Source organism: Amphibalanus amphitrite, unplaced genomic scaffold (assembly GCF_019059575.1).
Source record: "Amphibalanus amphitrite isolate SeventyFive unplaced genomic scaffold, NRLGWU_Aamphi_draft 000307F_arrow, whole genome shotgun sequence".
In the NCBI taxonomy this organism is placed as follows: domain Eukaryota; kingdom Metazoa; phylum Arthropoda; class Thecostraca; order Balanomorpha; family Balanidae; genus Amphibalanus; species Amphibalanus amphitrite.
In genome coordinates, this window is record NW_024881802.1 from 555,433 (window position 1) to 583,234 (window position 27,802).

The 27,802-nt window shown below is 53.5% G+C and overlaps 2 protein-coding genes and 1 long non-coding RNA gene across 7 annotated transcripts in view; 2 read left to right on the forward strand and 1 right to left on the reverse strand.

Annotated features, from left to right (window-relative positions):
* The window catches only part of LOC122388069 (serine/arginine repetitive matrix protein 2-like), a 119,858-nt gene extending 105,896 nt beyond the window's left edge, over positions 1-13,962 (forward strand). For 3 of the 5 annotated variants that reach the window (XM_043378848.1, XM_043378847.1, XM_043378849.1), the window contains 4 exons: positions 3,512-3,700; positions 12,628-12,817; positions 13,148-13,286; positions 13,689-13,962. In XM_043378848.1, coding sequence (XP_043234783.1) covers positions 3,512-3,700; positions 12,628-12,817; positions 13,148-13,286; positions 13,689-13,743 — 573 coding nt within the window. In that variant the 3' untranslated portion in view covers positions 13,744-13,962. Of the gene's footprint in view, positions 1-3,511; positions 3,701-11,997; positions 12,264-12,627; positions 12,818-13,147; positions 13,287-13,688 lie in introns of those variants that run through there. The other 2 variants (XR_006257727.1, XM_043378850.1) reach the window with 2 other exon arrangements.
* A 750-nt stretch (positions 13,963-14,712) lies between these two features.
* Positions 14,713-24,886, reverse strand: LOC122388071 (cholinesterase 1-like). The gene is made up of 11 exons (XM_043378851.1): positions 24,608-24,886; positions 22,755-22,847; positions 22,286-22,426; positions 21,863-22,010; positions 21,186-21,574; positions 20,711-20,876; positions 20,198-20,391; positions 18,307-18,442; positions 17,191-17,329; positions 16,655-16,854; positions 14,713-15,234 (listed from the first exon to the last, which is right to left on the reverse strand). The coding sequence occupies exons 1-11, from the start codon at positions 24,722-24,724 to the stop codon at positions 15,095-15,097; spliced, it is 1,863 nt and encodes a 620-aa protein (XP_043234786.1). The 5' UTR covers positions 24,725-24,886; the 3' UTR covers positions 14,713-15,094.
* Positions 24,887-26,036: 1,150 nt separating this feature from the next.
* Positions 26,037-26,909, forward strand: LOC122388072. Its single transcript, XR_006257728.1, has 2 exons — positions 26,037-26,177; positions 26,500-26,909. It is a non-coding gene; the product is annotated as an uncharacterized LOC122388072 (long non-coding RNA).
* Positions 26,910-27,802: the final 893 nt, after the last annotated feature.

The window sequence follows — 27,802 nt, forward strand, 5'->3', positions numbered from 1 at the left end:
TTACTTTCGGTTTGGAGTTTCTGTAATGTGCAGTATTTGTATGCGTATGTGCAAACATTAGATCATGCTTTTTTCATTCTTACCTTGGTTTGCTTATATGAGCTTAAACTACCACTGCCCACACACATATATACAATCGCAACCGCAAAACAATTGATGGGCTATGAACAGTGAACACTAGAGGACCTGCGATGCCAGCTGAAGCCAAGCTATCTGACCAGCTCACCGAATGTCTATGGCCTGGGGCGATAGACTGCAGGCTACCGCTGCATCACCCGGTGACCTTTGTACCGCGGCGCACGTGCCACGTGGCGGACCGACGTGCGGGCCGGCCGGTCAGCCAACCAGCTCACATTACTCCGTCTCCGGCCGAAATAAACGTCCCGACAATGTGGCCGAACGACTGTAAAGCTAGATAAACGTGCTGAGCTCACGTCCGCACCGCACTGCGCCGCTGCAGCCACAGTGCGGGTATTTGCATTTTCAACGGCACTGAAACGTTTCGTCCGCTCCTGCGGGACAGTATTTTAGGAAGGCCGGTTATTACGCTGATTTGATGGAACCGGAAAATAAATTGTCATGGAGAGTTGCTGGAACGTTGCCGTAAAGCAACTCTTTGAGGCATGGCAGCACTGAGAGCCTTGTGGTTTTCAACAGAATTCTGAGCAATGTGTTTCCCGTTGTTATATCATGGTATGGTAGCCTAATTTATCACAAACAAACACCAGTTGTTTGGTGCGTTTTCGGTGATACTGCTTCCATTAAAATAGAAAGCCTGCCCTGTGGTTATTTTCAGTTGGTTTCAGACCGGCTCAGACGCAGCCTGCGGTCGTTGATGCTGAGTTTTGGACCAGCTCGTCTGAGCGGCGTCTTCTGACTGTGACGTTACATTAGACCACGTCATGTCCAGGCCGCCGTAACTCACACTGAAATATGTCGGCAGTGGGGGCCGGGGCCACTGACGCTCGTCAGGGCAGATTACGAGTATGACGGCCGGCGCCACCGCGCAGTTTTGTGGACGACGAGGGTAGCGGTCGCCGTTTCTGCTCTATAGGGATTACCCCTGCTTGTGAAGCTGTTTGAAAGGACCGAAAACGCGGACTGTTAGCTGCCTCGGCGTGCGATTCTGGTGTCTTCTGCTGCTGAGTCGAGGCCTGGCGGCGGGAGGGATGCTGCCCTGGTGATTCGTCAGACCATTTCAGCTACAGATGAGAGGTCTTCTGACGAGTGGCCCGGCCTGAAGGGCCGCGGACCGCGTCAGGCTGGAAGTATTAGACGGCGCCTGAGATGGAGATTAACGCTTTGGGAATTTTGCCAGCTCAGCCTGGCGTGGAGGCAGTTGGTGTGAATGGGACCATGTTCTGCGCTAATCTCCACAGCTCTTCAAGCTGGATCCACGCCGAGGGGAGGGATATGCCTACTTCAGTCTCATTCCGCTGGCGTGTCACTCAGTCCGTGCCGAAAGTGTCCGCTGCCTTTGTCTTTGTGAGCTAACTCGAGCTCAGAGCTACGACGTCTCACCAACTTCAGAGTTTACCCACACCGCTCCAGGAATTGACCACAACTCGCGGCGTCCGGTCCTGATCCGACCGCGGGGCTGGCGGTCACGGCCGGCACAGGGCTCTCAGCTCTGGCGACCGTCGGTGTCACCGGAATCGATGTACAGACCACAAACACTGTCCGACGTTCGGGTCAGATGCGCGGCGCCGTAGAGGCAGGGCGATGGTGGCGGCAGATTGAACCGGACTGGATGTGGCGCAGTGGGACTGGGTTGGAATTGATGGGAGTCGACAGTTGGGTTTATTGATTCTGACATTGTTTAGACCAGTCTGGAAAATGATAATGAGGATTATGACTGATGGCAGTGCTATTCAATCAGTAGGCGGCGACTATGCTTTGTTTTCTGGCGAATGACTAATCGACATCATTTTTATCGTCGTTAAACTATGCACCTGTAACTCGCTTGCCTTTTTCGTTTCATTTCTTGTCATTTTTTGTAGAGGTGTGTTACCAATCCTTCGGGGCTCGGGCAGAGCGTTTCTCCGACTCGGGCCGTTTGCCGTCTGTGCCGTCTGATATCAGTTCCACACCGTGTCGGCGTAGCGGGCGGCTGCAGCCCGCCGCGCCGCCGCCCCCCCCCGAACAGCCAATATGTCTGGCGGCAGGGGGCGTCGTTGGCGGCGCCCACCCCATGCCGCTGCTCAGGAGGGTGTGGGACAGGCGGCCAGCGGGCAGACCCGAGTCTGACGCCGTACCGAGGTCGCTGTCAGACAGCGGCAACGAACTGCGCTTCTCTGGGTTCTATGTTTGGAGCTCTCCGGCGCAGTGAGCATCCGAAGCGGATAGATCGCACCGTATTGAACGGTGTCGAACGCTGCGCGATGAATCGGACGAATACCGGCACTGAATGCAGGTTATTAACGGTTAACTGAGCTGTGAATGAGCAGAGAATGTCGCTTCAGCCTCGGTGGCCTTTGATGATGAAGCCATCGAGGACTCAAATCGTGCTTTGATGATATGACGTGAAGCTGACTTCAATGGCTAGCATTACCTAATGGAGAAGGCACGCGTCTGATGACATACTTTTTATCTTAAGTGGTTGGTACTTGGTTCATCTATTCCTTGCGACAGTTTGCTCCCGTGCAGCAGGAATATGTGAGCCTTGAATGAGTGCTAAAGCTGATGGAGGTCACAGGGTCAGCATCGACGGGATAGCATTTTGTCCGAGACCGGGTGGGTCAGCAATGCAGCGTCAAGTTTCAGTGGAACTGAACAGCTATCGATCGACCCCCTCTCGACCACCCCACTCTGACACTGGGCAGATGAGGGACACAGCGCTCCGTCGGGGAGCGGGAGGGGGTGACTGCTGAGGGAGGGTGATACCCGGGAATCCCGCTGCTGAATGCGGCCTGTGAAAATGCAGCCAGTTGTAAACGGGCCTCTACTCAATGAGGTGGCGGTGACAGATGGCAGGGGAGCTCTGTGTCATCTGGCAGAATGTAAACAGTTTCAGCTCCGCGGGGGATCTTTCGTAATCTATGAGGCTCCAAAAGATTTAATATGTTTTTAGCAGTTTGATGAACACGACATTTGTGCTTTGAGTTAATTTCAAATTATTATTTATTAATTCGAATAAACTTGACCCGGCCTTATAACTGGAGCAGTTTTCATCTCCAGTGCTGACTGTTCCTATATTTCCTAAGAGTTTTTTTTTCTGTTCGCCGGGAGTTTGTCCCATCCTCAATGTCTCAAGGATGACGTGTGTTGTGCGTTGTGCATTGTAGCATCTGCATTTTTTTAAAAAATATTTATGCTCGTAGAACTGCATATTGGTAGCATCAATAGAATGCATAAATTATTTGGTTTGATGCTGGTAAGCTCTTCGGTTCTATAAGCTGTCCGTTGATCAGCAGCTGCCGGTCATTGACGGTGCCGTTAGTCAGATGGCTGGGTCTGGGACTGCTCCTATTGCTGTCCGTTGTCCCGCTGACCCGCCGACCTCCGTCCCCAGGACGTGCACCCGGTGCTGGGGCTCAGCCTGGCGGACTGTTCAGTCACTGCTGGTTCCGACTGCGGCCGAGAGATGGCGTTCACAGTGCGCGGCGCCGGCTCGGAGCCGGTAGCGCTGGCTGCTGAGACAGAGTCCGAGAGGGACGACTGGCTGGAAGCGCTCCGTTCTGCTGCTGAGGAGGCTGCCGCGGTAAGAGTTCGGGGCACCGGGGGTTCCGTGTACAGACTGTGATTAAAGAGGAGTCGCCAGCATGTTTTGATTCGTCGAATAGTTGCACGCAGCATGCAACTGTCCGTTTATTTGTCATCCTATACACAATAGCTGGTAACTGCACTGCACTTTCATCTTTCCAGAAAAGGTGTTTAACATTTGTTTATTAACCCGCGCACCGACGGGGGTCTGCGCCAACTTAGTACCGACGGGGGGGGCGGATGACCGCCCCCCCCCTGAGATCTCGAGAACGAAGCAAGATAGCGACAAGCGGTAAACGGCATCGGATACGCACGGTCAAGATCTACAATTTTTACTAAGGTCATTTTCAGGTCAGGTCAAAGATGACGTCACAGGGGTCGAAAAAGTCAAAATGGCGGCGCTAAATATGGAGAGAGTTTTTCTCGAATAACTTTCGAATTAGTCAAGATAGGAACAAACTAAGGGCATCATCGTGATCCTCTCGTCAATCCGCATCGAATGATATATATGTTGACCTCGAAAGGTCAAGGTCAAAGGTTGACCTCAGGTCACGTGACCTCGAGGTCATCATGTATATCATTCGATGCGTCTTGATGAGCTGAACACAATGAGACCATCCACGCGTCTGTATCTTGTTCCTGTACGGAGTTATTGGCCAAAAACCTTTGGTGACCTTTGATGACGTCACATGACCTCACAGCTGCCCAACAGCAAAACAGACCTCAAGGTAGTGAAGGTTGATCGTATATGAAGTCATGTATGGTATATGGGGCCATTCCGACCCGTTTTAGTGGTAAAAACAGGGAGTTGATTTTTCCCCCATTGACTTATAATGGGGAGGTCGCGAAATTGACCTGACCTTAGGTCACCGATATCAAAATTCCGAGATAAACAAATTGTAGCTATTAATGACCTAATAACATCCTGCGACTTTCAAAGGCCTCCGACATCTACTGTAGCTCTGGCACGGTGACAAAGTTGCAAAAAAGTGACTTGAGGTTGGGTCATTCAAAGTGACCTGGTGACCTGACCTTGAAAGGTAGGAGGTTCAAACTTGCACACCATGTGTAAAATTGATAAGGGAATAGTCATACCAAATTTCGCGGCGCTACGCGCCGCGGTTTTCCCGCTATTCGCGAAAAACCTCAGGGGGGGCGGATATCCGCCCCCCCCCCGTCGGTGCGCGGGTTAACTGATGATCAATAAGTTTGTTCCTCGTTTACTGTAAATAAACAAGTCTTGCATGCGTTATCGCCTCACAGTTGTGACCTGATTTTCCCTCTGCCCTGCCCTGTCCGGAGCTGATTGTCCCCTGTCCCGTCCCCGACCGGAGTGTCCACTGTCCGCTCTCTCTCTCTCTCTCCGTCCCGCCCCTGACCTGTCCGCCTCCTCTCCTCCGGCGGCAGGCGCGGCACGCCGCCGCCTCCAGTGGCCTGGTTCCCGTCGGCACCGCCATCGGCTCCACCCGACCGGCCTCGCAGCGTCCCGGGCCGAGCCGACACCGGACGGGAACGAGCCCGCACCTCGGCGGGGTCAGGAGTGCTGACCAGGCGCTGCAACGAGAGGCACGGTCCGGTGGGGAAGAGATTAGGGAAACACCGGAGCCTGGAGGGACTGACCTGAGGGCTGGGGAGAGCGGCGGACGAACAGAGTCGAAAGATGAGAGCGGGCTGATGGAAACTCCGGGGAAGGAGAGCGTCGTGTCGGTGAAATCACCGGGCGAGGAGAGTTTCCTGTCGGTCTGGTCTCACGGAGAGCCGAGTTTTGAGGCGGGCGGACCACACGACACCGATGGCAGTGGCGTGCTGACTCAGAGTGAGGCCTACCAGAGCTGTGAGACCACCCTGGCTCTGAGCGAGCCGGACTCGGAGGCCGGGCTGGACCGATCGGACACGGGCGCACGGTCGGCGCTAGGTGAGCTCGCCCGTGAGGTGCCTGGGGCTGGAGGTGGGAGGGCGTCGGATGATGGACCCTCGGTGGATGAAGCTGAGGAAGACGAACCAGCGCCAGATCTAGCTGAGGTAGACAATGAACCAGCGGCAGGATCATTGCTGGCCGAAGCTGAGACCGAAGGCGACCAAGTGCTGGAGCAGGCTGAACTAAGCGACGATTCAGTGCTGAACCAAGATGAACAAGACAATGAACCAGCGCTCGATCAGATGTATTCAGAAGATGAACCATTGTCGGACCAAGGAGGGGCAGAGGACAAACAAGCGTCGGACCAATATGGGCCAAATGATGAACCACCATTGAACGAGGCTGAGACAGACTATGAACCAGAGGTGGATCAAGCTAAGACAAATTATGATCATACGTTGGACCAGGATGAAGTAGGCAGTGAACCAACATTCGACAAAGCTGATTCAGATGAACCATTTATGGACCAATCAGAGACTGAGGACGAACAAGCGTCGGACCAAGCTGAACCGGTGTTTGACCAAGCTGAGACAGAGGAACCAGGATTGTGTGAAGCTGATGTAGGTGATGACCCAGCACTGGACCATAATGAGCAAGACAATGATCCGGCACTTGATCAAGCAGATTCAGAGGATGAATCAGCGCTGGACCAATCTGAGACAGACCATGAATCAGCGTTGGGACGAGATCAAACAGACCATGAATCAGTGCTGGACCAAGATGAGACAGATTATAAACCTGTGCCGGGGCCGAAGTTCGACCAGGATCAAGCAGGCAGTGAACCAGATCTGACTCCTGCTGAGACGGACGATGAACCAGTACCGGATCAAGGTGGTTCAGACGATGAACTGCCGTCGGACCAGGTTGAAGCAGCAGTCGAACCAGCACTGTATCAAGTTGAGGGTGACGATGAACCAGCGTTGTACCGCAATGAAACAAGTAACGAATCAGTGTTTGACGAAGGTGGGACTGGTGATGAACCATTGTTGGACCAAGGTGAGGTAGACGATCAACCATTTTTGGACCAAAATCAGACAGACGATGAATCGGTGTCTGAACAAGATGGGACAGACGGTGGACAGGTGTTGAACCAACCTGATACAGACGATGAGTTAGAGCTGGATGAAGGTCAGATAGATGAACCAGCATTTGATCAGCAGCAAACAGACGATGAACCAGAGCAGGACCAGGCCGAGGAAGAAAATGAACCAGCGCTTGGGCGACATCAGACAGACGATGGATCAATGTCAGACCAACATCAGACAGACAATGGATCAATGTCAGACCAACATCAGACAGACGATGGATCAATGTCAGACCAACATCAGACAGACGATGGATCAATGTCAGACCAACATCAGACAGACGATGGATCAATGTCAGACCAACATCAGACAGACGATGGATCAATGTCAGACCAACATCAGACAGACGATGGATCAATGTCAGACCAACATCAGACAGACGATGAAGAAGCGCTGGACCAAGAGGAGCAAAATAAGGAACCAGCGCTGGACGAAACGGATTCAGAAGATGAACCGGTGCTGGACCAGGCTGAGGAAAGTGATGAACCAGCGCTAAACCGAACTGAGTTTTACGATGAAGTAGCATACGACCGAGTTGAATTAAGCGATGAATCATCGGTTTCCCAAGCTGATGAAGGAGATGAATCAGAAGTGGAACAAGCTTACACAATGGATGAACCAGTGCTGGTGCAGGATGACCTAGAACATGACCCAGCTCTCAACCAAGCAGATTCAGATGATGAAGCATTGCCAGTCCAGACTCGTGCAGGGAATGAACAATGGTTGGGCGAAGCTGAGAGAGATCATGGATTGGTTTCTGACCAGGACGATACAGACGATGAATCAGCACTGGACCAAGATCAGTCAGACGATGAACCAAAGTTCCACCATGATGAAGCAGGCGAGGAACCTCTTTTGGACCGAGCTGATACAGACGATGAACAAGGATTGAGTGAAGCTGAGATAGATGATGAACCAGTGCTGAACCAATATGAGCAAGACCACGAACCAGTGCTCGACCAAGCAAATTCAGAAGATGAACCATTGATGTGTCAAGATCAGACAGGTGAGCCAGTACTTAACCAAGATCAGACAGACGTCGAATCAGTATTAGAGCAGGACCAGCAAGACAGTGAACCAGAGCTCGGACAAGGTGATTCAGAGGATGAACCACTGCGGCACCAAGCTGAGGAAAATGATAAACCAACGCTAAACCATGCTGAGACAGCGGACGAACAAGCGTTGGGCGAGACACATATAGACCATCGGCCAGCATTGAAAGAGGCTGAGGAAAATGAACTAGCATTGGACAACGCTGAGACAGATGAGGACCCAGCGTTGAACGGATATGAGCAAGACGACGAACCAGTGCTCGGCCACCATGAAAAATCAGAAGATGAACCAGTTTTGGACCAATATCAGACAGACTTCGAACCAGCGTCGGGCCAAGATCTGCAAAGCAATGAGCCAGTGCTCGGGCAAGCTGAGACAGACAATGAACAATTGCAGGATCAAACTGAAACAAGCAGTGAACCGGTGCTAGAACATGCTGAGACAGACGATGAACTGCCGTTCGACCAGATGGAAGCCGATAATGAATCGTCGCTCTCTCCATCTGCAAAAGGCGATGAACCAGCGTTGGACGAAGGTGAGGAGGGCGATGAACCAGCGCTGTACCGCGATAAAACAAGCAACACATCAGTGTTTGATAAAGGTGAGACTGACGATGAACCGGTGATGGACGAATGTGAGGCAGAGAACGAACCAGCGTTGAGCCAAGCTGAGACGGATGTTGAGCCAGCATGGGACCAAGTTGAAGCACGCAGTGAACCATCGCTCTACGAAACTGAGGAGGATGGATCAGCATCGGACCAAGCTGAGACATGTGATGAAGCAGCGTTCAACCAAGTGGAAGTGGTTGATGAATCAGCCCTGGACCAAGGCGAAGAAGCTCATGAACCAGCGTTGGACCAAGGCGAAGAAAATGATGAAATAGCGCTGGGCCAAGGCCAGGATGACGATGAGTTAGCGTTGGGCCAAACTAACACAGACGAACCAGCGCTGGCCGAAAATGAGGCAGAAAATGAGGAAATGCTGGACTATGCCGAAACCATGCAATACGATGATAGCTCTGATACAGACGGAAGCAGGTCAATTCATATCAACGTTGACTACAGCAGAGTTCTGCAATCTCGCTTTCTAGAGAACATTGAAGAAGCGTTAGAACCATCTGAAGAAAGCTACACACTTTTGGAGACGGAAGGTGCTAATGAACCGCAACCTGAGTTATCTGGAGGGGACAACGTGTCACTATCAGAATCTGAGCACAGCTGTGAAGAAGATCCAGACAAGATTGAAGTAACCTCTGGAGGCTCCAATCTTGTCAAAGAAAGTTCCAAACTTTCTACGAATGAAGTTTGCGGAGGCTCCCTGACGGCTTCTTTAGATGATCACGAAGTTCAGTCTCTCCCTGGATCGGGCACGGAGCAGGCACCTGTCGGGGCTGACTGTCCAGTCCGGAATCCCGAGCTGGGCCAGAGTCGGTCCCACACACCGCCACCAGCCGAGGACGCCGACCCTGGCCACCGTCCGTCCACCGTCCACAGCTCCAGCTCCGAGTTCTCCGGCTCTGACTCGAGTCTCGGCCGACCCGAATCGGCCGACGCCGCCAGCTGGCAGCCGGCTGAGAGCTGCGGGGCGGAGCGGTCCGACCGCACCGGCGGCGGCGACCGCGCCGACCGGCCGCCGCCGTCCCCGCCCTCCGGCGCGCTGCTGTCGCCGTCCGGCGCCCTCGAGCTCCCCGCTGAGGAGCTCACCTCCTCGGCAGCCGGATTCGAGCAGGAGGTGCTGGCCTGCGTGTCGCGCCTGTTCGCCGACCTGTTCCCCACCCTCTCCGGGGTAGCACCGGTGACAACCGACAGCGACCGCGCCGACGCTGACGCCGACATGGCCTGCTCGTCGTCAGGTGAGCTTCTCTCGGCCCGAGACGCCGCCAGTACGGTGACCGAGGTGCCGAGTTTCACCACGTGCTGCTCCTCCCCCGGGCCGACCACAGACGGAGAGCTGGACCGGCCGGTCGTCTCACCGGGACCCAGCGGATCACCGCGGCGGCTAGCGGATACTGCCGAACGCTGGCAAAACCATGAGGACACCGGAGGTCATACAGAGGAGCATGAGGGCACAGAGGACCTCGGAGAGGAACAGAGAAGTGCTGAGGACCACTGTGAAGACCAGGAGGACATCGGAGGTCATACAGAGGGTCGTGAAGACACCGCGGATCTCAGAGAGGAACAGAGAAGTGCCGAGGACGGATGGGAATGCCAGAACAACAGCGACACCAGGGAGGAACAGCTGGAGAACGCTGGTGACTGCATAGAAGGTCAGGAGGACGAAAGTGATTTCGTAGAAGACCAGCAAGCTGCCGAGGACTGCTTGGAGGACCAAGACGCCGTAGACCGCTGGGATGCTCGGTATACCAGTGATCGCTGGGACGACCAGGACGCCGTGAACCAGCTGTCTGTGCAGAATGTCATGCGTACTGATTGGCCGGACCTTGCAGATCGCGGTACAGAGCCGGGTGGCCACCTCTCGGAGGACGCGCCGCACCCAAAGGGCTGGTCGGACGAGTCCACGTACGACAGTGACTCGGAGTGTGACGTCTCGGCTCGCCTGCGGGATGGCGCGTCTTCATTACCGGACCTTACTCTCGCAGTTTGTGCTGAGGTCACTCGCGGCTCAATAGAGGTGCTGACTGACACGGCCGTCCCGGGAGCGATGGAGGAAAGTCAGCCTCCCGGGCGGCAGACTGGCGGCGATGTGTGTCCCGGTGAGCTGGACACTGGTTTGGATCTGGAGGAGGTGTTGATGGTGCGCTGTGCACTCAGCGGAGGCGGCGCTACCGGTGACAGCAGTGACTGCAGTGACGGCGGCAGTGACGCCAGTGACGGTGAGGCTGAGGGTGACGGCAGCAGCGAGTGTGCGGCGGTGGGCCGGGCAGGATTCCGACCCAGACTCAGTCTACTGGAAGAGCTGCAGGTTCTGGCACAGGATTGTGACGCTGATCAGATTATCACAAAGGAACGCGAGGCCTGTGAGATCGCCGCGGCGGTGCTGGGTGGCAACCATCTCGACGGAAGTGAAGCTGAGACTGATGAGCCGCCACCTCAATCGGCGGACGGTGATGTTGCTGGTGTGGAGCTCACCCAGCCGGTCACGGACCCAGGAAGCGAGCAGGACGATACAGACAGTGATGAGGGCGAGGGAGTCACCATCCCCGTCCACTGCGACTGTAGCGTGGAGGCGGACGAGTCAGCGCAGAGCGCCGCCGCTGACGGCAGTTTCGAGGAAAAACACTACCGAGAGACGTCAGAGAAGGGACCGCGCCACCTGGCGAGTGACCCTGCTGCCTGTAAAGACTCTGAGATGAACGCTGAGCAGCCTGAGACGATTCAGATTCCGGATAATGACTGCTCGTCTTGTACTGACTCTGATGGAAGCGCTGAATGGTCGGAGGAACCACAGGTTCAATCCGTGTTCACGCAGGGCGAATGTGAGGACTCCGACTTCGCTCTCCAATCACCACGCCGTGACTCAGCAGAGGTTTCGGCTTGTCTTCCGGCACGGGAGGCTGCGAGTGATAGCGCTGAGCCAAAGCAGGGGTCTCCCTCCTCGTTAGAAGCCGAGGGAGTGTCAGCGGGTGCGCCGCCGGCCGGCCGTGTCATTGGTCGCCCCGAGGAGCTGAAACTAGAGGGAGATGGACTGGGGCACGGGAGGGAGCTGTATGGAGTCCCTGAGCTAGATGTGGCAGAGCCCGCAGCCCTCCGCCATACCGAGGGAGGGATCGTGATAGATGCCGCATCAGGAGCAGCTGCGAGTGACCCGTGCAAGGAAGTTAGTGCGGATGTGACTCTGGATGTGGCCCATGACGGCGGTGTCGACATCCCTGTGTCGTCGCCAGTGGACTCTGGTATGGACGCAGCCGTGGGCGTTGATGGAATGCCAGTGGTAGGGAGCCAGACCACCAGGCCTTGTAACGGTTCCCGCCGCCGGAGCCGCAGCCAGCAGCCCATCCAGTGCGCTCACTCCTAGCGAGCTACTCCCGCTCCGCTTCAGCACATTTGCAGGGGGCTATCCCGGCTCGACCGCTGCCTTTATTGGTTGTCAGCGACGCAGAAATCAACTCTCTTTTCCTGCGACCTCTCCGGCCAAGCGACATCCTGTATTTGTATAAATGTTGCGTTTTGTTCGTTATTTCACCAAGCGTTCATTGACCGCCACACGATGTGTTCGGTAGTTTGCACCATGTTTGTATGTTTGTGTTATTCGTGTGTCGTTTCTGTATGTTCCCACTAGACTCGTGTGCGACTAGCCCGCTGCTGCACTTGTGTGGCTGACGCCGGTGCCGCCACATTTAAACGCCACCATCAGCTCGGCATGGCGCCCTGCATGACACCCTGTGGCCGTTCAAGCGGCTGAGTCCGGCTCGGCTGCTGGCTGTGGCAGCTGCCGGCTGTAGCAGCTGCCGTCAGTGTGGCAGCTATCGACTGCAGCAGCTCTGTGAGTCAGCGACTGTGAGCAGGCAGCAGTAGCTGACAGCCGTTGGAGACGGGACTTGCACTCGGTATGGAACGTACCAGAGTGGCTCCCGTGTTCTGGCCTTCAGGCACTCAGCTAGAGGTAAAACACTCGCTTCGGAAATTCTTACGATGCATGCGAATATTATTTGCTGCTTTTGCATTTTTACCAGCTAAGTTATTCTTCTAAAATTATCATTAAAATGAACTGTTGATCGAATGCTTGAATGTTTCGTCGTTCCATCTCATGTCACATAGTTACACGTTACTTGTCCATCGAAAACGAGTCATGTCACGTTTATCGCTAGAACTCACCCAGTCTACCTGCCATTTACACCGCCGCGCACCCAGCCCGTGTCATAGCTCCCAGTGTGTGACCGCTGACCGTCTGCCCGTCTGCCGCCGGCAGGAGGGCGGCCGGTGGCAGCTGGAGGCCCGCCGGTTCGCTGCCGGACCGCCCGACCTCATCCCGGCACCCGACTGCTGCGGCTTCCTCATCCGACTGGGCTTCAAGTGGCGCGACTGGACGCGGCTCTACTGCGTGCTCAAAGACGGCGTGCTCTACTTTTACCGATCGGACGGCGACACGGCCGCATTCGGTGGGTCTTTGAGGCAGGAGCGGAGGGGCTTGGCCGCTTGGGCCGGTTGTAGCTTTCCAGCATGCTTAATTGAAAAACGAGTCAGAGCTGTCCGCATCACTACTGTATTAACTTATGAACTGACTGGCGTTTGGTGTATATCGTCCATGATTTGTATCGCTGTACGGCCTGAAAACGGCTGGTTTTCTTAACAACGCTTCCCAGACTGACGATGGTAAAATAAGACTCCGTCGCTGCCCATCAGCGGTGCTTTAGTCTTATGCCAGTTCGGCTCTCGCACCATGATTCACCATCACCTATGATCTAACCCGTGACCCGCTGTCACCACAGGCTCTGTGTACCTGCACGGCTACCGCGTCCAGAGCAGCAGTGTGGGCGGCGGCCGGCGGCCCAGCTTCGAGGTGTGCCCGCCCGTCTCGCGGCTCCGACACTACTACTTCATCGCCGACTCGGACAACGACAGAAAACGGTCAGTACGAAAGGAAACGGTCAGTACGACAGGAAACGGTCAGTACGACAGGAAACGGTCAGTACGACGGAAGGAAACGGTCAGTACGACGGCAGGAGACGGTCAGTATAACAGGAGACGGTCAGTACGGTGCGGCGGCAGGAAACGCTCAGTATCTACAATGGCAGGAAATGGTCAGTACGGCAAAAAACGGCCAGCAAAACGACAGCAACCGGTGAGCTCGACAGAAAGCGATTAATAACGGACAATGGTAGGAAATCAGCGATGTGGCATAGCGTTGATGATTTAATGGGAATTGTATTGACAAAGGAGTATTGACAGAGATCTAGTGCTTGAGCTACGTTTTCTGCCCCCTCGCTGCCGGGTCTACCAGGATCTCACACAGTGTGTTTGTTTGCACAGGTGGCTGGCGGCCCTCGAGTACTCGATCGATCGCTGGATCAAGGTGGTCACCTAGATGGCCGATCGCTCGCCACTGCCAGGTGGGGACCGCCGTCCGCCGGCCGGCCGTCCAGCTCAACCGACCGCCGCGGGGCGGCGCCACCGTCGGCGCCGGCTGTTGTAGGTGGCGCTGCCGTCTGCGGCTGGGTCGGGTCCTCCGGGCAAACCCGGGCCGTAGTTATGTCCGCGTAGCTGAATGATTTTCTATATCAATAAACTGGCACCGGTCGCCGCATCTGCTGTGTATGCAGTTGACTGCAGTGATAATTGCCGACTCTCAGACATTGAAACTAGACCAGATTATTTGATGACAAGTGCGTTTATTGTTCACTGATCGTCTCTGTCCAGACAGTACACAGTAGCTTCATTATGCGGACAGTGGACAGTGGACACTTTCGCCAGCGTGTGAGACTAGAATTGATACTAATTGGCTGAATGGCTGAGCAGTTTTTAGATACAAGGTTTATTTACAGCCCATGGCATAAGCTCTAAGTTATCCCTAACCAGGTCATAAACCAGCTCATCCCTAAAGTAAGTGGTCAGATTCGAACGTACGAACAGGCCACTCCCCAGGGGCTGGTGTCGCTGTCTCCCTCACTGCCTCCGAGCCGGGCCGAGGTCGCCACGGATGTCACATGGCTGCCAGACCTCAGGATAGCTCAGTAAAGCTGCCCTAATGTGGCATATTGTGCCGGCCAGTCTGATTGGTTTCACTAGATTTTCGTCTGTTGTGACACGCGCGGAACAGCCAGCTCCGGGTACTGAGGTGACCCGTTCGAACAGCACCAACCTCCAGCTAGAGTGGTGATCTATGCAGATCACGCGGGGCGGAGAAGAACGGCAGCGGCAGCGGCGAACGGTGCGAACTAACCAGGCAAGGGCGGTAGAGGCTACGGAGAACAGATCGGTGCGCGTCTTCGGAGTACTCTGCGAGTTACATGAGATAATACTGGCCGGTGTGCGGTCACACCATAACTGAGGCACGTCGGTGATGTCTGGAATGTTATTGGACGGCGCATATGGCTGAAGAATGCACAATAACACACTTATCCTACATATACGTAGTACATCAACTGGCGACCATTCCGTGTGGTCGCAGACAATAATAAGGCTATGGCGTGCGAAATCGATCTTTGGCAAGCTCACTATTCGCGTTACGACGTACGACCCAACACAGCAGAGCAACGCAAGTAAGATGTCAAGCCGACTGTCTAGCTCAAAGGTCGTTACAGCTACGCGACTATCAACACAAAATATGACACATGTTTAATTGTGACGTTCCGCAAAGAACAGTTCAACCAACTGTTCGCTTTCACAGCTTGCGTCTGTAGTTCCCGTCTTGGCCAGCAGATGGGTCTGCCGTCGCGCTACCGGAACGACAGGTCGGAGGCCTGCGAGCGTTTCCACCGGCGTGTGATGAGCAGGGCGGCCACTAGGCCGATCAGAATCAGAATGATGACGGCCACCAGCACCCACATCACGACCTGGTACGGACGCGACTCGTACACTGCGGAGAAGTGGGAGAGGGGTCAATTTGTGGCTCATTGCCCTGGGCAGGGGGAGGGGGTCAGCGACTAAACTCATGTATACACTTAGGAGGAGAGATGGTGGTCAATCGAGGGCTGTCATCTGTGCAATGCGAAGAAGTATTGACAAACATAGAAGCCATTGACAAGACGGTGACTGGCGACAAACGGGCTATATAACGCCACGGCAGACTGAAGGCTGTCTCCCAACAGTCTACGAAAAAAAATGAGGCGGTGTTTGTTTTGCTAACGTAAGCGTTGTTATGCAATTAGTACGTTGAGGTCTGGCTTCTTGTTTATTTTGATAGTAGCGATTCGAGAAATCCCGGGAAGGGCGCAAGCAGCCCACGCTACATGCTTGCGGTTGGGACACACGCGAATCGCAGTCTGCTTCTGTAAATGTTTATCAGCTCGGCGAAGTGGCATGTGAACACATCAGCTGGTACTTCTGACTGACGTGTCGGAAAGCCCACGCGACAGCCGTTTTATCTCACAGCGTCTCTGCACGACATACTGCAAGGGTGACATGTATGCCGGGCACGGCATGGCTGGGCATTCGCGCCGTGGAAATATTGTTTTTGAATATGGACACAGATAGAGTCATATGCAATACCATCACGGCACCACACATTCACTCCAGTTTCCATAGCGATAATAGCAGGTCCTCGTTAAGTCGTATCCTCGGCGGTCCTAAGCGCTGCCGACGACCTAAACATGGGCTCCATCAATAATATTGGTAAAGTGTAGTGGAAAAGGGAAGGTGGCATAATAGTCATACCATTTCAAAAGTAATCTGTGCGGTACGGACGCACCATTCACGCATTATACATATGTGTATGTTAGACGTGTTGTATTTTTGCATCTCGTTCCTGCCCCGAGAGACGGCAATGACTTTATTTGGAGAGAGGACAGAGGCTGCCTTATAGACCACCCAGCGCCCTGGCGATAGAAGACTGCTCCGGTATAAGACACCGTTGTGCCCAGGGATGGCGGGTTATCACCCACCGAGCGCCTGGACACTGGTGAACAGCCCTGGATCGATCAATAATTGCCGATGAAAGTCGGGCTAATACCCACTAAGCGGGAGTTGATGGACGGTTTCGGAGCAGAAAATGTCGCTATGTCGCTTCTCATCGCTGGCCAGAGAGACGGAGCTTTTAGTCTGCTGGCAGATATCTATTCAGCTATTTTTTTTCCAGAAAATGTAACAAGGAAACTCGGGATAATTAAGGCCCTCAAAATGGGCCATGGTGGACACTGGACAGCTCCAGGTCCACGGGACGGAGTGAGGGTATTACCCAGTACCCAGTACCCACCGAGCGGCTGGGCGGTGGTGGACAGCTCCGGGTCCCTGTGTATTACCCAATGCCCAGTACCCTGTACCCATTACCCAGTACCCACCGAGCGGCTGGGCGGTGGTGGACAGCTCCGGGTCCACGGTGGAGCCGCCGCCCTCCACGAACGGCAGGAACGTGTTCCAGAAGCCGGCGTCGTCGCGCCGGTAGCCCACCTCGATGACGTCACCCACCAGGTTGTAGAAGGTCGGGTCATCCAGTGAGAAGCGCCGCCACCGCTCGCCGAAGCTGCCCCGCTGCGGGTGGCTGTGGCACCGGACGGCAGGCCGGTGGGTCAGTGGATGTGTTCGAGCGATAATGACTGACGGGACGGAACACCGAATAGAGATCATGGGCTGCATTCAACGTCAGGGCCCAGGAACTAATGAAAACAAGCTTTAAGTGTCCTGAGGAAAAACCCAAAACAGACACAGAAGACCTCTTGCCTTGTCCCGATTATCCCGCGTGGCCATTGAAGAATTGCATGCGTCATATTATATGCGTCTATTGAAGAAAGTTGGATACAAAGCTGACATCCGTTGGCTGTAACGCTACAATAGCACTGCCCTGCCCTCAGCCGAGTGCGACCCGCCCAGCACTAACCCGTCTCGGATGAAGGCCGTCCAGTATCCGCGCAGCTGAATGGCGAGACGCTGCTGTGGTCGGCCGAACGCATTTCCCACCAGAAGACGGAACATGGTCGGCCCGAGAAGGTACAGAAGCTCGGAGCCATGACCGGCGCCTGGGAGAATATCGACGGGGGTCATCTGGGGTCATTTGGGGGTCATCAACGGTCACTGGCGGTCACTGGGGTCACTGGGACTACTGGATCACAGGAAGGTCATCAACGGTCACAGGGGTCCTTGGAGGCTCACAGCGGGTCACTGAGGGGTCACAAATGGTCACTGGGGTTCGTCATGGAGGACCACGGGGGTCACCAGTGTTACAAACGATAATTGGGGTAACTGAAGGTCACTTTACACTTGGGTTACCGAAGGTCATTGGGGTCGCTGAGATTTACAACTGTCACCATGGATCACTGGAGGACCGAAGATGGGCGACTGGCTACTGAGGCTTGTGATGTCTAAAGAGAATCAACTGTAATAATAATAATACATCTACTGACAAGTGACAGCTGATGCAATTTTACAGTTCAATGGTGTGTACTTGTACTGTAACAACTGGGTCAGTTCCAGTTCCCATTTAACGCTAGTCCCAGCAGAGTCTGTCTATTGACGTCAAAGAGGTATTGTGCCACTATTTTCAGGGCAAATAGCTTACATGCTGGTTGGTCGGTGCATTGAGCTGATTGTGTACAGAACAAAGCGACTTTTTACATAACCAGCTAGTCAATAGCAGGACACAAACACGAAGAATGTGAAATGAAACCCTATCTGGACGCTCCCGGCCGGCGATAATTGTACAACGATAAAAAGGACGGTCGCGGCGCTGTGCGTTTCATATTTGCGTCATTTGTTAACGAGGATCATCAAAATAACCTACTGCGAGCGCCACGAGTCTCTCTCTCTCTCTCTCTCTCTCTCTCTCTCTCTCTCTCTCTCTCTCTCTCTCCTCTCTCTCTCTCTCTCTCTCTCTCTCTCTCTCTCTCTCTCTCTCTCTCTCTCTCTCTCCCTCTCTCTCTCTCTCTCTCTCTCTCTCTCTCTCTCTCTCTCTCTCTCTCTCTCTCTCTCTCTCTCTCTCTCTCTCTCGACTTCTCACCCTGGTAGGTGACGACGTTGCCGTAGATATCCGGTCCACGCTCTGTGAAACTGTACGCGTAGGCCTCTCCACCGGCGCGGGCGTAGCCCTCCAAAAAGCCGTACAGAGGAGCGATGAAATACGCGTCGCCGAACATCTGAAAACAAAACCGTTAGCGCCGCTGTATTGTCATATGCCGCTGCATGGGGTCAGGGTAGCGGCTATATACTGTGCTGTTTTGTCCGATGCGCTGGTATTGGAGGACGAGGTAGCGGTGAGGGTACTCAGACCGGCAAACCGACAACGATAGATCTTTGGGCAAACTACGGTGTGAGCAAACCCTTCAAGGCTTCACATTGTACGAAGTCATTTTTCTATAGCAATAACCCAGACGTGGCGGACGGTTTCACTTATGCACAAGTGTAGAGTTGTGCCACTTTTTGCGATGCGATTATTCCACAACAATGGATCAAAATAGGCAATAATAACGGCAGGTCTGTGTAAACAGCAGGAGCCGATCACTCATATGCCATTGATCTTAACAGGAATCTTTCGCTTATTGTCTCCCACAACCAAGCCCCAATAACGTAAAGTGCATTCAGCCGCTTGCAGATTCCCGTTCCGTACTTACACACAGTCTCGGCCCCGACGAGTATATGCTAGCCCGCGCCCTGCTGGGGGGGGGGTGTTTGAACACCCCCCCCCTGTGGTTTTTCGCGAATATCTCAAAAACGGCGGCGCGGAGCGCCGCCGTTTTTGGTACACCTTACCATACATCAATTCTACACATGTTGTGAAAATTTCAGACCAAGGTCATTCAAGGTCAGGTCACCAGGTCACTTGAAGTGACCTCACCTCATAAAAACTTTCAATGTCTGTCATAGCTACACCGAGTGACCGATCGCTTTGAAACTTTCAGCGATTGCTAAGAGCAATAGCATGTACAAAATGTATATCTCAGAATTTTGATATCGATGACCTAAGGTCAGGTCAATTTTGCGACCTCCCCATTATACCTAAGTCAATGGGAGAAAATTGAAATGCGCCTCTTTTGGATGAAAGACATTATAAACACTCCCAAACACCGAATTACAAGTGGTTTAGACACACTGAACTTGAAAATGGTGTCCATGACCCTTGTTTATGCCCTGAGGTCATCTTAGGTCACGAATGGTATCTAACAGTTTTTCGCAAATAACTTTTGATAGAGGCATGCTAGAGCGATGAAAACGCCTTAGATGTGTTCAGCTCGACGATACGGATCGACTGATATGCAACATGACCCTTTCCGGTCAGGTCATGACCTTGACCTGAGGTCAAATTTTCAAGTTGACCTTTCAAGGTCAAGACATAGTTCATTCGATGCGTCTTGACGAGAGGAACACGATGCCGGTAAAAGTAAGCTCGTACAAGGCTTGGGTCAAAAGTTATTGCAGAAAAACTGTTTTCGAAAAAATCGGCTATTTTTGCAGTTTTTGCCCCCTGCAGGCAAAACCGTTGACGTTAGGTCAAATCTGAGAGAATTACTCAGAAAGGGCGTTAATAGGGCTATCGAATGCGCTTTTCCGCGGCGCTGTAGCTCTATTGGTTCCCGAGTTATGCGTTGGCTTCTTGGAAATTTTCGACATTCGACCTGGAAATCGGCGAAATTTTGCCTTCAATGACCTCTGGTGACCTGACCTTTGACCTGACCAAAAAATTGACCGAAGTGATTTCGTCATTATTTTTTACGCTCTTTCGAACGCCGCCTTCCGCGTATCGCTACGTGGCCCAGGAGCCGAGTTACAAGGGGGGGTGTTCAAACACCCCCCCCCCCAGCAGGGCGTGGAAATCCATGACCCCCAGCAGGGCGCGGGCTAGTAAAGTAATCTTGGTTATATGCACGTAATGTGTGCTATGCCCACGCCCTGACCTTGACGAAGCTGGCGAGCAGCAGCTGCTGGCTGCCGGCAGGCACCGAGTCCAGGTACTGGTAGCCGACCACGCGCTCCAGCAGCGGCCGCTGGTAGTGCAGGCCGTGCTGGTCGAGCAGGCGGGGCACCACCACCCGGCGCAGCGCCAGCGACAGGTTCGAAAACGTCAGGCGGTCCGTGCCCGGGTACTGGTCTGTAATAGTGGGCGGCGGCGGGGGCAGGAGTCACAGGCGGGATTGGCAGTGTAGGGGGAGAACGAAGAACGGGCCACAGGTGACGTGAGATAGAGGCGTCATTCCCGCTACCTTCTGAATACCTACAGCGACCACTTTGCAGTACACTTGGCGGACTTCAGAGCATAGCGAATGTATAACCTTATACGAGTATAATCTAATCGGAGCAAATAAGTAATTACGAGTGGCTACTTTGCCAACTCTATAATAAACTGTGGCGGATGTGATCGATCTGTAACAGTTCTGGCCGCTGACGGCGGTCGTTGCGCGCGCTCTTACAGAGCATGATGATGCCGTCGTCGTGGTCGGCGCCGGCCAGCAGCGGCACTTTGGCGTAGTTACTGAGCCGCAGCAGCCTCTCCGGGTCCTCGGGGATGAACCGATCACCGGGAGGCAGGTACGAGTCGGTCACCGGCGCAAACACCGGGAAAAACCGGCTCTGGGACTGTGGAGAGAGACATAGGAGGACAGGTCTCTGGTCAAGCCAGATGTCAGGCCAATTCACTGATCGAAGAGCTATCGAGTATCAACTAACTGATCAATAACTCATCAACAGCTCCCGGTGGCTGAGGAGCCCGTTCGGATTGACCTATCCGAAATATCAGCCATTTATGATCTAAGTGATCCCGGCCCACTCTCCAGTTTCCATTCTCCAGGTCAAGGTCACTATTGACGAAAACACCGCCCGCCGGTGAGTGTTGCCCCTCACCGGGCTGTATGCGGGCGGGTCGGGGTGTGGGGGCCCGGCTCTGACCTCTAACAGCCGCTGGGCGGCCCGCAGCAGTCGCACATAGTCCCGGCTCTGCAGGCAGTGCAGCTGGCGCGCGGCACTCTGCCGGTCCCGACAGCCCATGATGTCGGCCAGCTCCTGGCCGAGCCGCTGCGCCTCGCGGCCGCTCATGTGTGCCCAGGGTGCCAGCGGCGACCCGGACATCATCACCGTCTGCTGGAACAGGCCCTGCGAGAGCGGCGACACCATGTGCAGGCCGACCGAGGCGGCGCCGGCCGAGTGGCCGGCCAGCGTGACGCGGTGCGGCGCGCCGCCGAACGCCGCGATGTTCTCTTGCACCCAGGCGAGCGCCAGCCGCTGGTCCCACAGGCCCAGGTTACCGGGCGTGTCGCGGGTACGGAGAGTCATAAACCCTGCCAGAGGTCACACGGGGTCACACAAAAGTCACCGACGGGTAGTCACGGCTAGATGTTGTCACATATCAGTTCAGGCCACAGATCGTGACAAGCTGATGTTCTTGTAACTGTCAGTGAGAGTGAGAGAAGACTATCGTGATTGGTGTAAAACATCTGCTACAGCTTCATTTTTGTGTGCTAATATGCTCGTGCGGTATGTCGAATCCAGTTTCTTGCGGTAAAGAGCGGTCTCAGCGTTCTGAGCCGCTCTGACCCGTGACAGCTAGTTCTGGATCTCCGACTCACCGAAGACATTGGTGCGATAATTGATGGAGACGGCGATGATGTCCTGAGCAGCCAGATCCTTCATCGGGAACTTGGAGGACCGCTGTCTCCAGAACAACTCACCGTCCAGGAAGATAAACACGGGAAATGTGCGGTAGCTGACCGGTGCCTGCGAGACAAAATCGGCCACATTTGATCAGTGGACTCCCCGGAATGTGCAGCACAGCAGCCATACGAAATCACTCACAGGAAAATCATATGATTACCCTTCAGTCTCCCTCTCCGATCAATTGATCGTTATTCTCAAAGTCACTACTCCCGTCTCCCTATCCGTCATCCGTCCTGATCCGATAACGGTCTCCAGTTTCTACCTCTCACTCTGGCCGTCTGTCTCCGCTAACCCGCCCCCCCCCCTCCGCTGGTCGACTGAGATCCCCGGCTGACCTGCGGTATCCAGACGTTGAGAGTGAGACAGTCCTCGCTGGTGGCCGTCTCGGGCCGACCCTGGTTGTCCAGCTGAGGACAGGCCGGTCCGTACCGGTCGAATAGCTGGGTCCGGTTCCAGCCCGGGTGGCGCTCCGGCGGCTGGTCGAACGGACACCGACTGGTCAGAGGCCGATAGTGGGTTTGTGGATAAATGATACATCTGTTATTATTATTGGATAGCATGTCTGAGGACAAAGCATACGTACATACATGCATACTTTGTATACTATGGACGCCCTGCTAGCTGTACTGAGATGGAACTGAGTGAAATGACCTTTCACATGCTTTGTCATCTCAAGAACAATTATCGTAGTCACGAGCACTGTGGTGAGTGAAGATGTGCAAACAAACGAATCCTTTTAGCCCTATGCAGAGGGTTAAGCTGATGCCATGCTACACATTAGACTGCAGATAGCCGTATACTTACCCTGAACCTCAGGTAGCCGATGGGCGGCAGAGCGTACGGGATACCTCTGTACGAGTATACGGACCGCTGGGCCGACTCAACGTACTCACGGACCTGGACACACAGAACGGGATACGTCACGGATCCTGGACACACAAAACAGGGACGTAGATACCTCAGCTACCAGTTGTCAAATCGGTATTCTTCGCCTGTTTGGCAATGGTTCAAAATAATCTTGATTCGCTGCAAAAATGCTTCACTAAAATAGGTACTTGTTGATGACATTTTTTCCTGTTGCAAAATAAATGACTTTCTTACATTTAGTCAGCTTTCTTTGCTTTGTCCCCATAACATGCGACACAGAATATACCTTCAGGCGCAAATCAGTGATGGTTTGCGGGAGCGGTGCACGAGTTTGGAGTCGTGCGGTACAGCATAACTTCAGGCGCACACTTAAGTGACATCTAGCGACAGTTTTGTAACCTAATACACGTGAAATTCGGTAGGTACAGCAAAACTGTAAGCGCCCTGTCACACAGGACACGCTCTCACAGAGACAGGCGTTCGCATGCCAGCGTTCTTCCTCCCCGGGCCTCCTCCCAATAGACCCCGGGCCTCGGCCGATCCGCTGTCTATTGGGGCGCCGACCCATCCAGCCACGCTGGGCCGGGTGGGGCGGATTGGGATGATTTGCTTGTAATGCCAAATAGCTATTGCTCAATTTAAGCTATCATCACGCCTCACCATTGCACATTTTGCCTTCATCCTATGCTGTCTATGCAACAATAAAATATATCCGTCATTTATGACGTCACCTGCATAGTGCATAGCGCATGGTTACGTTAAAAAGTATGAAAATGCCTTATGGAGAGAGAAAGGGAAAGTCAAAGGAGAGAAAGAGAGAGAAAGAGAGAGAGAGAGAGAGAGAGGGAGAGAGAGGGGGAGTTAGAGTCGAGAAAGAGAGACGAGTGTGCCGTCGTCTGCTCCAGGTCCTGGGCTGTGTCAAGGTCACGGTCAAGGGCACGGTCCAGCCAATGAACGCTCAGTGCGGCTGACCAGACCAGGGCTGGCGGAGCACCTCGCTTCGAAGAGGGCAGGGATGATCGTGATTCCTACTGGAGTGGAGCGTGGACTCGTGTTGAACGAGGTGAAGAAGGAAGTGTGATTCATCTGATTTGAAACGTGCATTATGACGCGAGTTGCAGTGACGTATTTTCAACAACATGCATCAGTGGTGTTAGTGAGCATACAAGCAGAACATTTTTGGTGCTTTATTACACCTGTGAAGGGATGTCAATGTGATGTTAAGTACTGCGCGCCGGAGCGTCGGTCAGTGTTGCGGCAATTCGTGCAGCAACACCAGTAATGGTGTCGTGTGTGTTGTGTCAAGATGCCTCAATGCAGTTTGGACTCGGTGCATTTGACTTTGGCGTGAACTCTTCCGCAACGAGCACCGATCCAACGACTGGCTATGCAAGTTGAAGCCGAGACGGAGAGAAGCCCTTGTGGTCATAGCCAATTACTTTTGACTTATTAACAGAAGAGCCGTCAGCCGACTCTCGGAGTTCAGCCAATGGTGACGTACCCAAGCTTATAACCAAATCGATCTGACATCCAGGTAACACGACACACGTTATGGGGATCAGTCAGCCCCACCATAAACCGAGTGACCCATAACCATTAACCAAGTCAAGGTCACGACCAGTTCGGCGCAGTGGATGTGAGCCGCTATATGCGTTATGTGTGCTTGTAGCATCCAATGTAGTGTGGACAGTCAACTGCGAACTGCGTCGAACTCCAACGCCGTTTGCTTTATTATAGGTATTGTAAATTGTGAGGTTTCAGTTGGGTCTCCGGAGCAGCTCTGTACTCACCCCTCGCAGGCCGCCCTGTCGGATGTTGATGACGGGCGTGTCAAACCCCTGTCCGGAGACGATTGCCCAGGCAGAGACCGCCAGCGCGGCGGCCAGGGACCACCGTCGGCCGCTCATGGGCGTCTCGGTGGCGCGGGGACCATCACTGGGTCACTGGCTCGTCTCCCAGCGCCCTCCCACTGCACGCTGTCGGAGCCGGCGCTCCGGCCGCCCGGTCCTCGCCGACACACCTGTCCCACTGCCGGCTGCCGGTGACGGCCCGGTCCCCTCTGCAGTAATGGGCGCACGGCGTCCCGGCCGGCCGGATGTGCGGGGCGGGGCCGGCCCCACTCCGAACCCACCCCGCCCCGCCCGCCCCGCCGCGGCCCGCAGCACGCCGCTGCATGTAGGTAACATGTCCCGCTGGTGAATAGTGCCCCCCCCCCCCTAACCGACACCACGCGCCAGCAGCAAACGGCGCCGCCCCGCCCCCGGCTTTCACGTGTCCTCACGTGCGAGGGCCACCACAAAGTGCGAGGGACAAATTTCCGAAGGTCAACCGAGCTAACCAAGCGTATTGAGAGCAACCAGCTCGCGTGCTAGTGGTAGCTCTTTTCTGACGCTGGCCAAACCTGCAATCATTTTGGGAAAGGACATCAAATAAACCAAACAGTGGCTCACGACTTCGGCACGCCAGCGGGGCACGCTTGGCCTGCAGGGTCACTGCCGGCCCGTGTCCCGCTGACCCGACACGCGGCGCGTCACGTGCGCGTCACACGGACAGACTGCACGCTACGGCGGTCCGTGTGACGTCCACAGTCACGCGGGAATGGGCCACAGGGAGAGAGGGAGGGAGAGTGAGGAAGAGGGAGAGAGGGGTGATTCTTTTTACACGCCTAACATAAGCATTATTTGCTGAATATTTCGTGTTTATGTTTTGTCCGTTTTCAACGAAAAATTATCCATATAATTACAAGCTTTATCAGGCACCGTATACATCCGTTTGTATTTATTTATGAAAGTGAGCTTAATAAGTAATTATGAGTACGTATATGTGGTAACGAGATCAACCTGATTTTGGAGGCTGGTTGTGACGAGTTATCATTTATCCGTTTACCTAAGCATTTTGCCGCGGTTTCTCTAACTGAAGTCCAATTGCATCCTGACTATACAGCTCTTCACTTGAAAGTTGGCTCATCTTTTTCGGATTTTAAAACGTGAACACACGTTTGTTTCTTCATATAAGCACCTTTTTGTTCCACTCATATTTTGCTGTTTTCGTTGCAGTTGTGCATTGGCTTTGGCTCAGTCCTATCGTTGACATGGGAGCCAGTGATTCGCTGGCTTGAGCACATGTGTTTCGTCATCACTCTGGCTACCGCGCCGTCCGACCCCTATCTGGTGCCAGTGACCTTTCAGCCGACCCTCACCCCCGAGCTTGTCAATAAAGGGCAGGTATATGTCACACAAAAACGCCGCCCACCTGGTCCGCCTCAACAGAGCGGCGAGTCAACGAGGAGGCAGCAGTGTACTGAGCATTCTTGCAGGGACAACTTACCTGCAGTTCTCACCTTATCGGTTTGTAAGACAGGTGAGCGCTTATAGAAAGCCAGCGAATAACGCAAGCTGTTTTGAAATTAGAAAACACTTCGTCAGAACTGTGTTCTCAGTGGAAAGACCCTGTCAAGTTCGATTGGGAGGCCACATGAAAATTATTTTCCATGTTATTGTTATGGGTTATGGGTCGTTTGTTATTGGGTTTTACGGAAAATAGTGTCCAGAAAATTTGCTAGTTTCCAACAATAAGTCGGCCAGTGTAGTCAGACGGAAAAGAAGGATGGCTGCATCAAGCTCGCTCCGCGCTCCGGATGGCCGTGTTCACATTATGACGTCATATCCGTCTGTTCTTTCAGCCATGCTGCGCTGTCTGTGGGTGTTGGTCCTTCTAGCGGCACTGTCGGTGACCTGCGCCAGACCAGGACCGTGGAGCCCTCAGACCAGTCGTACCTACGACCTATTTCAGCTCGCAGCCAAATATGAACGCGCAAAGAGATTGCAGCAAATACTTCGTCAGGTCAACAGGCCACGCTGGGGGACAAAAACAGTCCCTAAGGATGCCAGGACTATTTTGAGAGAAAAACTGGCCGCAGAATGGAGGAATCGACTTCTGCAGAGTTTGGCGGGATGATTGGGAATTGGGAGACCAGCACCCAGCATGCAGGGTATTACACAACGACGTACTAAGAGGAGCCGGAATAACATTAATGAATTTCAATTTGGGACAGCAGCCGCCTGACACGGATAATTATAGTGAAAACCGACAGTGTGTCTAAAAATCCTTTTGTTGTTGGCTTGGTTTGTAATGCTCGTCAATACATATTTTGCACGGTGGAGAGTAGATGCTTATTGCTTGTTCCATCATGACACAATGTCTAGATTTCTAATTTATCCGTTTTGATCCCTCTACCGTATTGGCGTTTTACGGTGGCTATAGGGCAGAATGAATTAGGCCCCAGCCTTCAAGTGGTTGGTTGAAAGTTAGTAGGTGTTAAATACCAACGACCAATTTTTAAAACGTTTAATACCATGGCTAAGAAAAGTAGCAGGTACCAAAATGCGTAATAAACGGTAATTTCGTAATGGGTTTCAAAATGACACTACAAGGCACCTTGAAATGCTCAAAAAGTCTACCAGTTCACAAGCTTAAACCCTTGCCGGCCGAGGAGAGGGGAGGGCCCCCATTGTTTTTTTTTTCGCGATAGCTCCGAACACGCTGGCGATGGAAAGCTGAAACTTATTAATATACTTGATCTTTGATTCAAGCCAGGTCTTTGGAAACCAACTGCATTTTCGAGTCAGGTCAGGTCACTGACCTATGACGTCATAAGTGAACCTCTGCACGGTCTTCAGATGTCGTAGCTCACGCAACGCCCTCAGTGCCAGAGGAGCTTTCACAGAGAGATGAAAATTACGGGACCTAATATCCATTAGAGGTCTCACAGCTTGTATATCTTGGATTTTTCCTAAAGATCACATGAGGCCAGGTCTGTTTCGTGACCTCACCATTAGGGACACGTCAATGGAGAAAATAAAAACTGCTATTTTGCTTTAAAAATATGCTACCTAATTGGGCGCCGGGAGCGATTTCAAACTATATCAACCACACGGAATCGTTATTTCATGCACTCCTTGTAAGTGTTGATGCTTCAATTTTGC